The sequence below is a fragment of the Elephantulus edwardii genome, unplaced genomic scaffold, assembly GCF_000299155.1.
Source record: "Elephantulus edwardii isolate Elephantulus edwardi_28Jun2011 unplaced genomic scaffold, EleEdw1.0 scaffold00051, whole genome shotgun sequence".
NCBI lineage: Eukaryota > Metazoa > Chordata > Mammalia > Macroscelidea > Macroscelididae > Elephantulus > Elephantulus edwardii.
In genome coordinates this window covers 5062174-5076754 of record NW_006399801.1, presented here as the reverse complement: position 1 = coordinate 5076754, position 14581 = coordinate 5062174, and the positions used below count along the sequence as shown (strand labels likewise).

At 41.6% G+C, this 14581-nt stretch overlaps 1 protein-coding gene across 1 annotated transcript in view; it reads right to left on the bottom strand.

Moving 5' to 3' along the window:
- Window positions 1–14581, bottom strand: part of ERG (v-ets avian erythroblastosis virus E26 oncogene homolog) — a 177739-nt gene that overhangs the window by 65932 nt on the left and 97226 nt on the right. The window contains exon 3 of the mRNA XM_006886720.1: window positions 2358–2509. Within this exon, the coding sequence (XP_006886782.1) occupies window positions 2358–2509 (152 nt within the window). The remainder of the gene's footprint in view (window positions 1–2357; window positions 2510–14581) is intronic.

Genomic DNA, 14581 nt, shown 5'->3' with positions numbered 1-14581 from the left:
GCACAGGACAGAGCGGAGTTTAGGGCTGTTGTACATAGGGTCGCTATGAGTCGCAGGCGACTCGACGGCACATAACAACAAACAACAACAATATATTATGCATGGTCATTCTTCATTTTTATACAACCTTCGTATCCATGTATGTGCGGATGTGCATGTATGTGTATTTTCTCAGACCTTTGTGCATGTGTATATATGGATATGCATATGCATAAAAACAACTGTACAGAGTAAAGGTTTGCTAAACAGTAACAACTGCTGATGTTATCAAATTACTTTTGTTTTTATGGGACAACCTTCCTCTGAGAAGTTTAAAGTTAATCTTCCTATCGAGAGCTCTGGTAGCCAACTGAGAAGCTTGGCTGCAATCTCAAAGGCATATGGGTTCAAATCCACTAGCTGCTCCTGTGCGATTTACTGTTTCTGAAACCCTGCTGGAGTGTCAGCTAAGTTGGTCCCAATCTGATGACACAGGGTAATAACAACATGTGTGTATTTGTGTGTGTCCAAGCACATATGTACACAGTGTGCATGTGCATTTGCCTGGGTCTTTGTGTGTTTATGTTTACAGATGAAGTTGTTAGTTGCTGTTGAAATGATTTCTACTCATAGTGCCCCTACCTGTTACACAGTAGAACTGTTCCATGGAGTTTTCTAGGCCGTAACCTTCATGGAAGCGGACATCTAGGTACTACCTTCCATGGTGACTCTAGGTGGGCTTGAACCACCAACTAACCTTTAGGTGAACAGGTGAGAGAAAACTGTTTGCCTCATCTAGAGACATGTGTGTGTGTGTTTGTGTTTGTGTGTGTGTGTGTGTGTGTGTGTTTATGCAAATATACAGATGTATGTTTGGACTATTCTGTATATACACATAGATAATGCATATATATATGTGAATGAATATATACACACACACACACACACACACACACACACACACACACAAACTATTGTCGTTAGGTGCCATCGAGTCAAGTACAACTCCCAGTGACCCTATGAAGTGCCAACCTGAACCCTGCCCTACCCTGTGCCAGCCTCATCATCTCTGACAAACTAGAGCCCATTCTAAAGTTACCATGTCAATCTTTCTCTTTGAGGGTCTTCCTCTCCATCTTTTAAGCATGAGGTCGCTTTCCAAGGAATAGCCTCTGCTAGCTACATGTACAAAGTATGAAAGACAAAGTTTTGCCCCCTTTGCCTCCAACCTGCACACTCTGGCTACACTTCTTCCAAGACATACCTGTTTGGCTATTTTTGGTTGTTGCTATTACATGCTGTCAAGTTGCTTGTGACTCATAGTGACCCTATGTACAACAGCCTTGAATCCTGTTCTATCCTTTGCCAATCTTACTGTTTGTGATACACCCACCCCCCATAACCAAAGTCACTGAACCAATCCATCTCATCCAGCTTCTTCCTCTTTTCACTCTCCCTCCACCCTTCCAAGCATGATGTCCCTCTCCAAAGACTGGTCCCTCCTTGCAACATGCCCAAAGCATGTCAGATGGAACTTCAGAATCCTTGCCTCCAAGGACCTACCTGGCTTCACCCTCTCTAGAATGAACCTGTTTATTCTCTTAGGAGTCCATGATATATTAGTACTCTTCTCCAGCACCACAGCTTAAAGACATCACTTTTCCTCCTGTCATCTCTAGCCATTGTCCAGCTTCCTGATGCATAGCAAGTAATTACAAAGACTATGGGGATTTTTTGTAGTCCATGGAATAGTCAATACTCTTCTTCAGCATCACAACTCAAAGAATCAATTCTTCTGTCATCTTTATTCCTTGTCTTGCTCTTTGATGCATAGCACGTATTGAGAAGATCATGGTCTGAAAAAGGCACACCTTAGTCTTCAAACTGACATCACTGCTCTTCAGCATTTTGGAGAAGTCTCAAAAAGCAGACTTGCCCAATGCAAGACTGCTGGCTTGCTTCCTGACTGCTGGTACCAAGGGTGTTGATCACTGATGCAAGCAAGATGAAGTAATTTATTTGTTCGCTCAAATGGTTCTCAACATACACATATATGTATATATATATGCATTTTCTCAGACTTCTGTACATATACACAAGTGTGAGCTGTGGGCATGTATTCATATTTCTCTGCACATACACATACATTACATATATGTATGATAGTGAGTTTACCCTTCTTTTTCTCATTTTATTGCAGAATACTGCGCATCTTGCCTGGGTGGACATATTGACTGGCTTGCATCTATGATCACTGCTCAAGGTGACCACAGGGGATGAATGGCACCGGGAGAAGAGAACTACAATAGTGTCTGCCCACCCACAGGAAGGGTGTGGCATGCTCACTGAGCAAAGAGCAAAGCTGGCGTATATCTGACCTGCGGGGACGATCACTCTGCGCTCGTTCGTGGTCATGTTTGGGGGTGGAATGTGCTTCTCCTCCATGTAGCTGCCGTAGTTCATGCCCACCGTGTCTGGGCTGCCCACCATCTTCCCACCTTTTGCCACGCTGCATTCGTCAGGAGAGTTTCTGGAGGAAGAGAGGAAGGGAAAGTCTTCTGTTAATGACTGCAGCTGGAGACCATGGCTCGTGGTTTCCCCCAGATGTGCAGAGAGAGCCAGGGAAGGGAAACACGCTGGAAGCCGGAGAAGAGAGCAGGAGAGAGTACCAGGGTGAAAGGGTAAATATGGTCTCCAGGCCCGGTCAAAGCAGAGTAGACAGGTAGGAAACTGCCAACTGGGCCTGATTCTAAACTCTTACTTCCATACCCCATCTGTGCAAACTGACTAGAGACCTCCCAGGGAAGGTGAGCTGCCCTGGGTGTCACTCTGGGGAGGCCAACAGGTGAGCTGGGCACGTGGTCCTCAGAAGAGGCACCGGAGGCACTCAGGGCCCAGCCACATTTATTGCAGAAAAGCCAGTATGTTTCTCCTCAAAAATCTCAAAAAGGAATCCTTGTGCTGCATGTCAAATATCTGCGGCCAATCTCACGCTATAGTGCTCTGAATGGGCACAGTGCCCCTTTTCCAGGTGCAAGGAGGAAGGCAGAGATGGAAGTGGCGCCCTTGGAGCTTCTCTGGAGAAGATTCTAGTAGCCTGGCAGACATCCCTGGGAAAGGGGATGCAACACAAACCTACAGACACAGAAAAGCCTCGGAACAGATCCTCGATAGCAGTTCACAAAATCCTGTCAGTGACACAGCCCCATTCATCACACAAAAGCAAACCTGCCTTTTCTGGAAAAAAAAAAGAAAGAAAGAAATATAAAAGGGGGAGAATGAAGTAAGATTTGAAAGCTAAACAATGTGGTGAGATCGTGTCTAATAGGAAAAATCAAAATAGAAAACCGAGCTGAACCAGAAAAGAGTTAAGTATTTGAATGCTACCTTCTTAGGTGGTTTCAACCCACTGTCATTAGACCTGAGAGGTTCTGATATTCTGGTTCTATCATTTGAGGTATATTTTTGAAAACTGCTGCCCAGGTTCCTGCTTTTATTTTATTTTTTGGTCCAGATTCTGAGGTTCTGTGAAAAGTTACAGGATTTTAGGTTATCTGTCCCAATGGATGGAGCCCTAGAAGATGTGTGATTCTCCCCAATTAACCTGTATCTGTCTCTTGGCTCACTCAGGTAGAGTTTAGCAGTAAATGTGTACAATCAGAGAACTGGAGGCAGCCCGCATGGCCCTGGCCTTCAATGGTGACAACATCAAAACCATCAGAGAAGGATGGGTGGGATGGGGGCTGGAAGTAGGACAGAAAATTTTATCTGAGACCCAAAAGCCTTGGCAGGGGTGTGGACAGGAAGGGCAGGTTGAGGTCCTTTGCCCTGGAAAGAGTTAGTTCAGCGTCTGGAACTTTAAAATACAGCCTTGTTCTCAGCATATTTTCCAAATGTGTCTATAGTGAAGGCTAAGTGTTGACAATAAGGAAGGGGCAGGAACTCTTGTGGCCAAGTGGGGAAAAGTGTTAGGCTGCTAGCTGAAAGGCTGTCAGTTGGAATCCACCAGCTGCTCTGCAGAATGAGGTAGCTGTCTGCTCTCATAAAGAATACAGCCTTGAATACCCAAGGGGGGGGCAGCTCCACTCTGTCCTACAAGGTCAGTGAGTCATAACTGACTATCTGGTCACGGATTTAGTTTTGATTTAGCTAACAGCTGAAAGTTAAGAGTCACTGCCCAGGGTCAAAAGTTAGTTAACTGAAGGTCTTACGACCAGCCTCGAAGACCACACCTCCACAGGGCCGAGCCCTACAGCTGTAATAACATGAAGGGGGTTTAAATATAATAGTGGTCTGCGTTCCCCTGGCGCAGGTCCTTACATTTCCAACACTGTCTACATATGCAGCATTTCCTCTTGATGCTTTTCCTGGCTTCAGACACTTATCTCTAAAAGACCTGCTCAAATATCAAGACCCAGAATGTCTTTACTTGAGACTTTGTTTCCTATTCCCTTGGAAAATTCCATTAGTGAGCAAACTGTGTGAACTGTGAAGGCTGTGGTGTATTTGTCACAAGGAAGAAACTTACTAGCGGAGGAAAGGTTAGAGGCATTTGATCCTTAATAGACAAATTTCTACCTAGGTTATGACTGTAACTTAAGGAAAAATGATAAATTGTAGGATGAGCTTTATTCAGAGTCACTAATTTACCAAAATTCATTAAAGCAGTTTTTATCAACTGTTGGCTATATACAAGGCACCATGCACATTCTTTGTTCTTGAGCATAGAGTTAGTCTTTGAAAGGTTAAAGACCAAAGAGGTACATAATCCACTGGACATCAAGCCTACTGCAATACACAGAGTCCATGCTTGAAGTATCTGAGGATTTACATTTTCACAAAAGTATACTGCTCATCTTTCTCCCATGGAGCAGCTGGTGGATTTGAACCATCTTTTGGTTATCAGCCCAACACATAACACGAAATGCCACAGAACTCCTATCAAGATATGTACAGAATTTTAGAAAAGGTGACCACTAACTGGTGGTTTCATGGTAAAGAACTGCACTACCAACCCAGAGGTGTGTGGTTTGAAACCACCAGCTGCTTTACAGAAGAAAGATGGACAATCTTTTCCCATTCTATCTGCTGCCTCTGAAAACCTGCTGGAAGGTCAGCAATGGGTCAGTTCCAACTCGGTGGTATGCAACAACAAAAACCCAGTGGAAGGTCTGCTATGAGTCCATTCTGATTCAATAACCTATAACAACAGGGCTTAGAACCTTTTAGATCAACTCTTATTTCCTTTAGCCTTTCTGAATTTAATTTCCACATTTGAGCATGACAACTCTAGACAAGAGGTTTTCTGTATCATTAAACTAGTTCCCTGACCGAATCCCAAGATGTGATGACTTATTAAGTTGCTTTTTTGCCAGAGCTTCAAAATCTGTGTGTAAATATTTAAAGTTACGGGTCAAGTTCAGTAAGTTTTCTTTGTATTTATGTAACTACAAAATTTAACTTACAGGGTTTTCTCATCTCAGCTTCCCTTGTCAGAAAAATAGCAAAATGAGACCATCAGACCTTATTTTCAAATCTCCCATCATTAGGCAATGAGAAAAACAGTTTTTAACTCCCCTACATTTTTTTTTTCAGCTTGAGGGGACAATAATATAAAGGCATGCTTTTAAGCATTTGGATAGTGTTTGTTAACATGTGGTAGGAGGCAGTAGATTTGTTAACAATCAGTGAAAATTATTTTATTATGATTATGGTTATAAAATAAACTAATGAATAATAAATTCCAGTTGTTGTTGTTGTTGTTGTTATGTGCCATTGAGTCGTTTGCGACTCAAAGCGACCCTATGTACAACAGCCCTAAACGCCGTTCTATCCTGTGGCAACCTCGCTGTCTCAAACACATTCATTCGCACCACTCCACTCACAGAATTGATCCATCTCATCGAGGGTCTTCCTCTCCTGTGCCGTCCCTGCACTCTCCCAAACATGATGTCCCTCTCCAAGGACCAGTCCCTCCTTGCAACATGCCCAAAGTATGTCAGACAAAGCTTCAGAATCCTTGACTCCAGGGAACATTCTGGTTTCACCCTCTCCAGGACGAACCTGTTTGTTCCCCTAGCAGTCCATGGTATATTGAACACTCTTCTCCAGCACCACAACTCAAAGGCATCAATTCTCTTTCTATCATCCCTATTCACTGTCCAACTCTCCTGTGCATAGCACGTAATTGCAAAGACTATAGCCTGGATCAGGCACACCTTAGTCTCCAGCCTGACATTATTGCTCTTCAGTACTCTTGAGAGGTCCCTCACAGCTGACTTTCCCAATGCAATTCGTCTCCTGATTTCCTGGCTGCTGTTACCAAGAGCCGAGCAAACTAAAATTGTTAACTAACTCAATCTTTTCACCATCCATACTGATGCTGCCAATTGGCCCAGTGGTGAGAATCTTTGTTTTCTTGATATTGAGCTTCAATACATATTGAAGACTGCAGTCCTTGACCTTCTGTAGCAAACACTTCAGGTCCTCCTCAGTTTCAGTGAGCAGGGTTGTGTCATCTGCATAACGCAGGTTGTTGACGATTCTTCCACCAATCCTGATGCCACATTCCTCCTTGTACAGCCCAGCATCTCAGAAGATCTGTTCTGCACACAGATTGAAAAGGTATGGAGACAAAATACATCCCTGATGGACCCATTTCCTGATTTTGAACCATCCAGTGTCTCCCTGCTCTGTTCTGACAACTGCCTCTTAGTCCAAGTATAGGTTTCGCATTAGCACAATCAAATGTTCTGAGATTCCCATTCTTCTCAGAGTCAGCCACAGCTTGTTGTGATCCACACAGTCAAAAGCCTTTGCACAGTCAATGAAGCACAGACAGACATTCTTCTGGTATTCTTTGCTTTCTGCCAAGATCCACCTTACATTAGCTATAATATCCCTAGTACCACAGCCTCTTCTAAATCCAGCCTGCACATCTGGCAGTTCTCTGTTGACATATTGTTCCAAATGTTTTTGGATAATTTTCAGCAGAATCTTGCTTGCATGTGATATCAATGATATTGCTCGATAATTTCCACACTCTGTTGGGTCACCTTTCTTTGGAATGGAAACAAATATGGATCTCTTCCAGTCAGTTGGCCAGCTGGCTGTCCTCTAGATTTCCTGGCACAACCAGTGAGCACATCCAGGGCAGCATCTGTTTGTTACAGTCAACTCCTGGAGCCTTGTTTTTTGCCAATTCCTTCATAGCAACTTGAATTTCCTCCTTCATCACCATAGGTTCTTGCTCATATGTTATTTCATGAAACTCCTCTGTGTCAGCCAATTCCTTCTGATACAGTGACTCTGTGTACCCCTTCCATCTTCTTTTTATACATTTTGGATCATTCAACATTCTACCCAAACTATCCTCAACTATTGCCACCCGTGGCTTGAATTTGTTTTTCAACTCCTTCAGCTTAAGAAATGCTGAGCGAGTCTGGCCCTTTTGATTTTCTGACTCCAGCTCTCTGCACATTTCATTATAGTATCTTGCTTTGTCGTTCCAAGCTGCCTTTTGAAATTTTCTATTCAGCTCTTTGATTTCTTGATGTCTTCCTTTAGCTTTGGCTTCTCGGCGCTCCAACACAATACTCGGAGTCTCACCTAACATCCATCTTGGTCTTTTCTTCTTCTTTAGCCTTTATAATGCTCTTTTGCATTCTTCATGGACGACTTTCTTGATATACTCCCAGAGCTCATTTGGTCTATGCTCATTGGTGCTCAAGGCCTCCAACCTGTTCCTGAGATGGTTTTGAAATTTGAGTGGGACAGACTTAAGGTCAAATCTTGGTTCCCGAGGACTTGACTTAATTTTCCTCAACTTCAGCTTGAATTTGCATATGAGTAGTTGGTGGTCTGTCCCACAATCAGTACCCAGCCTGGTTTTCACTGCCCCAGCCTGGTTTTCACTGCTGATTTTGAGCTTCTCCAGCAAATCTTTCCACAAATGTAATAGATTTGATTCCTATGCATACCATCAGGTTAAATCCATGTGTATAGCCTGCGTTTATGTTTCTTATAAAAGGTCTGCAATGAATAAATCATTGAATGTGCAGAACTCTATCATTCTATCTCCAGCCTCATTTCTCTCCCTGAGCCCATGTTTTCCAGCTACTGTTCCTTCTTCCCTCTTCCCAACTTTTGCATTATTGTCACCCATTATTATTAATGCATCTTGATTACATGTTTGATCAATTTCTGACTGCAAAAGTTGGTAAAAATCTTCTATTTCCTCTTCTTTAGCTCTGGTTGTCGGTGCATATATTTGAATGATAGTGGTATTCACTGGACTTCCTTGTAAGTGTATGGATATTATCCTGTCACTCAACACACTGTATTTCAGCATAGATCTAGAAATGATTTTTTATTTATGAAACCAACCCCTTTTTTCCCTTCACCTTTTTATCCCCAGCATAGTAAATCATATGATCATCTGATTCAAAATGTCCCATGCCAAGCCATCTCATTTCGCCAATACCTAGTATGTCAACATTTATGTGTTCCATTTCATATAGCAGCTTTATAAGATAATTTTTAATAAGAAGCCTAAAATCTTTCTGTTTTTAAAAGGGCAAATAATCCTCCCCACAGAAGTCATTGCTATGCTGGACTCAAACATATTCCACAAATGCTTGAAGTGGGCCCTGGTGGTTGCAGCTTCACATTTCAGTCAAGTCCTCTTGTTAATTCTCTTGGGCAGTCCCTCCCTGGCCGGTCCACCTGGCTGCTAACCAAAAGGCTGGGGATAGGAATCCATGCAAAGGTGCTTTAAAAGAAAGCTGTGAGCATCCTCTAAAAAGCCAGCCCTGGAACCACTTCTACTCTGGCACAAATGGAGTTGCCAGGAGTTGGAGTTGGCTCCATGGCAGCAGGAAGCTCCTGGACGGCACACGGCAAAGACACAGCTCTTCTGTGAATGGACGTTGCTTTACAGTTGAGGGCAGGCCCCTCAGAGGCCCTGTGAGGTCAAGGCCAACGTGTTCTCCATCTTGGGGGGCGGAACCTGAGAGCACAGAAGGGAGTGGGTGTGCTGTGGATCTCAGAGCCTGCAGGTGGGAGAACTGAACCTGGGCAGACAGTTGTCACAGCTCACGTTCCTAACCACACATAGACTGCTTCCACAAGAAGATGTTTCCCTTTAACAGATTAAAAACAAACCAAAAAAACACAAAACTTGATTTCAGGAAGTCATCAAGAACTCTTTGGCTCCTATATTGTTCTGAGTGAAGCTATGCAGCACAACTTACAACACTATTGCCATTCTAGGTACCATTCCGCTCCAGGGACCATCCAGCATCACTCAGTCAATTCCAACCCACAGGGACTGTAGTAGGTGATATAGCAGGGAATCGCTCCATAGGATTTCCTTGGATGCAGGTTCGGCTTTGGTTTGGTGTAAACTTTTGTGATCTAGAAGTAGCTCACAAATCCTTTCCTCTACAGTGCTACTGAACTATCACATTTTAGAATGTTGTTGCTGTGATATACCATCACCAGAGGGTTTTCAGAGACAGTAAATGGTAGGAAAGGAGACTGTCCATCTTTCTCCCAGAGAGCAGCTACTGTATTCAAACCATGTGCCTTTAGGTGAGCAGCACATCCTTCCTTATCACTAAGCCACCAGAGCTCTCTCCTTAGAATAGTACTCCAATAGAAAATGTGTGTCTCTTCCAGGGACCCAGGGCAGGTACAGAGACACAAACAGGAAATAAAGGCAATTCCTAGAGAAAAAGAAAAGAATCTTTTGAGGTGTCTGTTTAGACACTCCTTTATGTAAGGAAGAAACAAAATGTATCATGCTTTAGATCATTCAAAGCACTGATTCTATAAATTCAACTTCATTCAACTCTTTGTGCAGGTGTGTTAAGAAAACAATCCCACTACAGAAATCTGGCCCGCTTCCTGTGTCACATTTACACAACCTTTGTATATTTTTGAGGCTTAGGAGTCAGCAGGAGGACATTTCTCACAAACAGCTTGGCATTCCATCCTCCCAGACCTGTGCCAAGCACTGCCGAGCTCTTAAACGATATCAGAATCGTGTGTTCTCTATTCCACCATGACAAGGCTCAGAACATTCAACGTATCATTTTTAAAACAGGAACAGCAAAGAGCATCCTTTCAAATAATTACGTTAATGGCACTTATTACTTACACTTCAAGTTTTATAGCAATTCCTGTGAAATTCTGAAGCAAGAGTGGTTTTTTGTGTCTTATAGCGTGACACTTACACTTCTGTCTTAAGGATTTGTAACAATTATAGTCCACTGGTGGCTGAGAGGCTTATAAGGATGTGTGCTGCCAACCCAAAAGTACACAATTTTACTACATCAGTTGTTCCATGGGACAAAGATGGGAAATCTCCTCGCGTGCAACTTACTGTCTCTGAAAACTCACTGGATGATGAAACTACATGTAGGTTCTGACTTGATAATCCAACAACAAAACAGTTTCCTGGCCATATTCTCAAATATGTCCATGCTCTATATGCAGAAAAGAGCTGTGGTCCATGAGGTTTCCATGGCTATGACCTTTCAGAAACTGAGGGTCAGGCATTTTTCCTATGTGCCTCTGGGTGGATTCAAACCACCAACCTTTTGGTCATGAGCAACTGCTTAATCATTTGTGCCATACAAGACAGTTTCATAAAATGTGTGTGAGATGGAAGAGTTGCTGGGAGGATTCCAGTCTGGCTGTTCTAGACTGGCCTGGAGTCCAACCCGGTGGCAGGAAGGCTAGCATGCAGTGAAGATTCTGGAGAAAAAAATTGTGAAGCCTGGGTGCCAAAGAGAGTCATATCCTTTCTCAACGCCCCTGTTGTTATGTGTCGTCGAGTCGCCTGCAACTCATAGCGACCCTATGTACCACAGCCGTAAACCCTGCTCTATCCTGTGCCAATCTTATTGTCTCTGACATACTTACCCCCATTACCCCAGTTACTGAATTAATCCATCTCATTGAGGGCCTTCCCTCTCTTGTGCTGGCCCTCCTCCCTCCCCAGCATGATGTCTCTCTCCAAGCATTGGTCCCTCCTTGCAACATGTCCAAAGTATGTCAGACAAAGCTTTACAATCTTTGTCTCCAAGGAGCAGCCTGGTCTCATCCTCTCTAGGATGAACCTGTTTGTTCTCCTAGCAGTCCATGGTATATTCAGTGCTCTTCTCCAGCACCACAGCTCAAAGGCATCAATTCTCCTTCTATCATCCCTTAGTCCTACAACACTAAAGAATGCACAACTTGAAGGACATACATTATCCAGTGATTATACAAATTCCCATGGGTTGTGGCAAAATTATGGTCACTCAACTCAAATCTTCTTGGGGAAATGATAGTTGCTGGTGCACTTCTGATAAATGGCATAAGTTCAATTAATTTGACTTACTGAGTAACAAATAACTTTAATTATTCTTTTAAGAGTAGTTTAATATATAACTTTTGTTACTCTTAAGGGAGCTCTAGTGGCCCAGTGTAAGGAGCTATGCAGCAATCCCGAAGGCACATACTTCAAATCCATTGGATGGAGAGAGATGGGCAATTTCTTGCCATGCTATTAAACTGCCTCTGAAAAACCTTGTGAGGGTCAGCTCTGGGTAAGTTCCAACTTGACAGTACACAACAACTCTGGAGGTGGAGCGGCTGAGTGGTAGGCTGCAAACCAACAGTTCAGTAGTTTGAACCTAATGGTTGCTCCATGGAAGAAAGATCTATTCTCTTCCCATAAAGATTTATAGTCTTAGAAACCCAATGGAAGGCTGCCATGAATTACAACAGACTTGACAGCAGTAGGTTTGGGTTGTTTTGGTTTTTTGGGTCTCCCCCCTGCCACCTTGTTTGTTTTCTTAGAAGAGACTTGGGAGAGTTCAGTTAAGGTGAGCTAAAAATATGAGTATTTAAAATGCATCGTTGTCATTGTTGTTAGATGCCACCACATTGACTCTCAGAGCCATGCTCACAGCCGTTTTTGTAGTTGTTTGTCAATCCATCTCACTGAAGACCTTCCTCTCTTTCAGTGACCCACTTCTAAAGCACAGTATCTTCTTTCAGGACTGGCACTTCCTTACATTGTGTACAAAGTACGTAAGATGAGGCTTCACCATCTTTGCATTGAGGGAAAACCTTGGTTGCACTGCCTCCAAGATATATTTGTCTTTGCCAGTTTACTGTATATTCAAAATTCTTCACTAAACACTACAGTTAGTTCAAAGAAATAAATTTTTCATCAAACTTCTTTATTCACTGTCTAACTTTTTTTTATAATTTTTTATTTTTTTTACAGTGGTTTTGGATTTCCATTCATTCATTGCCGCAATTTTCTCCCTCACTGTCTAACTTTTATATGCAGTATGACACAAATGGAAGGTACTATGGCTTTGATGAGACACGCCTTACTTAGTTTTTAAACTGAAATCCTTGCTCTTTTTTTTTTAAATATTTTTATTGGTTTTTATGTAATAATTACTCTTTTATTATGTTTCATTCATATACACTTCATTTTACATAATCTTCCATTTACATTGTGTTTCATACAATCATTCATTTACATTCTATTTTGCATTATATTTTGTAAAACTGATTTGCTTACAAAGTTTATATCCATTGTCTTTCACACTATTCCATATAATCATGCATTATGTTTTTGTTGTTGTTTTTTTTTTAAATTTACGTTGTTTATTGAAATCCTGGCTCTTTAAAGAGGTCCTCTGTAGCGTTGTTTTCCTAGTGTAACATATCTTTTGATTTACTGACTGCTGCTACCAGAGGTGCTGACTGTGGATTCAAGTAATATAAAGTCATTGACAAAGTCTACCTTTCCTACCTTTATCATGATGTTGCCTACCGGTCCAGTTGTGAAGATCTGGGTTTTCTTGACGTTGAGTTATAATCTATACTGACGGCTATAGGTTTTAACGTTTTTCAGTAAGTGCTTCAAGACTACTTCACATTCTACACGCAAGGGTATGCAATCTCCATCCTACAGTTCATTTTCTTAAATTATATTTTATATATATTTATTGTTAAAAATATTTTTATTTGAGGGAACATTTACAAATCATATCAGGGTTTTCCCCCACTCATTCATGTACATTTTGTTTTATAATATTAGTTATAACAGATTAGTATAATTAGTTCTAATTTCTGATCACTATATTGTATACTACTTTTTCTTCCACTCAACTTCTCTATTGATTAATTTTTATTCCTTCTCCTTCCATTCCCAGCGAAAATTCATTCTATCTGTGTTTCTATAATAATGGCCTTTTACTCCAAAAGCCTTTCTGACATACTTTGTTTAGCATAATATTCTTTCTATGTACTGATGTTATGCAGTATTTTGTGTTGTGCTCTTTTTTTGTTCTGTTATTGATTTATTATATCTATGTCTGTTGAGTTCATTCTGTTTATGACTTCTAAAAAAATCAGAATGAAGAATAAATAGGCATGAAGGAAAGGTAAAAAATCTGCTGTACACCCTTCCTGATCTTTAACCATGTAGTATTCCCTTGTTCTATTTGAAGGAGAATGACTGCTTCTTGGTCTACGTATAAATTTCTTATGAGCACAGTGAAATGTCCTGAAATTCCCATTGTTCTAAAAGTAATCCACTGTGTGTTATAAAGTACATTAGTATTTTAAATTAAAATTCTCACTGGATTATAGAATCAGAGGGCTGGATGGAAATCCTCATCTCCAAACGTCTAGCCAAAGCCTAATGCAAGCCACTTGGATGAACAGGTGTTTTCTAAGGAGAAAACTTTGTTTCCTCTGCAATTACCCATCAATTGCTTTGAGTTGATTCTCACTTGTGTATCGGAGTAAGACCATGCTCTGTAGGGTTTCCAACTGCTAGTTTTCTAGGAGTTGTCAAGGTTTTCCCCCCCAGGCACCTCTGGGTAGACTTAATCCTCCAAAGTTCCTTCTGCTTAGGAGGATGTGTGGTGACATTCACATCACCCAGAGATGCCTTAGCATATGTGACTTTGGATATATTTTATCCCTTTTTCTTTCTTCAAAATAATTTAAGTTATAGGTGGAATATAGGAAGGTATACAAGAAAAAAAAAACTTTAAAAAAAGAAGGTAAACAAGACAAAATACCATAAATAACTGAGTGAATTTAAATAGGGCATAAAATAATCAAGAGATTAAATCAACATGCCAAGTCAGCTTACTTTGGTCCTTCTATAGTTGTGAAAGGGTGAACACCAATGAATCTTTGAGCTTCCTCTGGAGAGTGCAAATAAGCTGCCTACTGGATAGAGCCAACATTATTTTTTCAAGAAACAAGAGGTGTCATAGGCTTTTACATGAGAGAAGTTTCTTGTATGGCTTCTCATTACAAGATTGGGTAAGCAGAACAGTACCAAGTATCTTCTAAAAGAACGTCCCAGCAGATCCAAGAACATTCCACGCAAGGGTTATTGAAGGGCAGTTACAAAGCAAGCTGCTGTAGGCACACATCTCAGCTTCTTAAACTACTGAGATCAAAAGACTGGGTGCTTGAAAAGGCAATCTCCAATTTCGTATGGAATGGAAAAAAGCCCCGAATAAGCAAAGCACTCCTTAAGAATAGAAGAACGGTAGGAGGTATCTCACTCCCT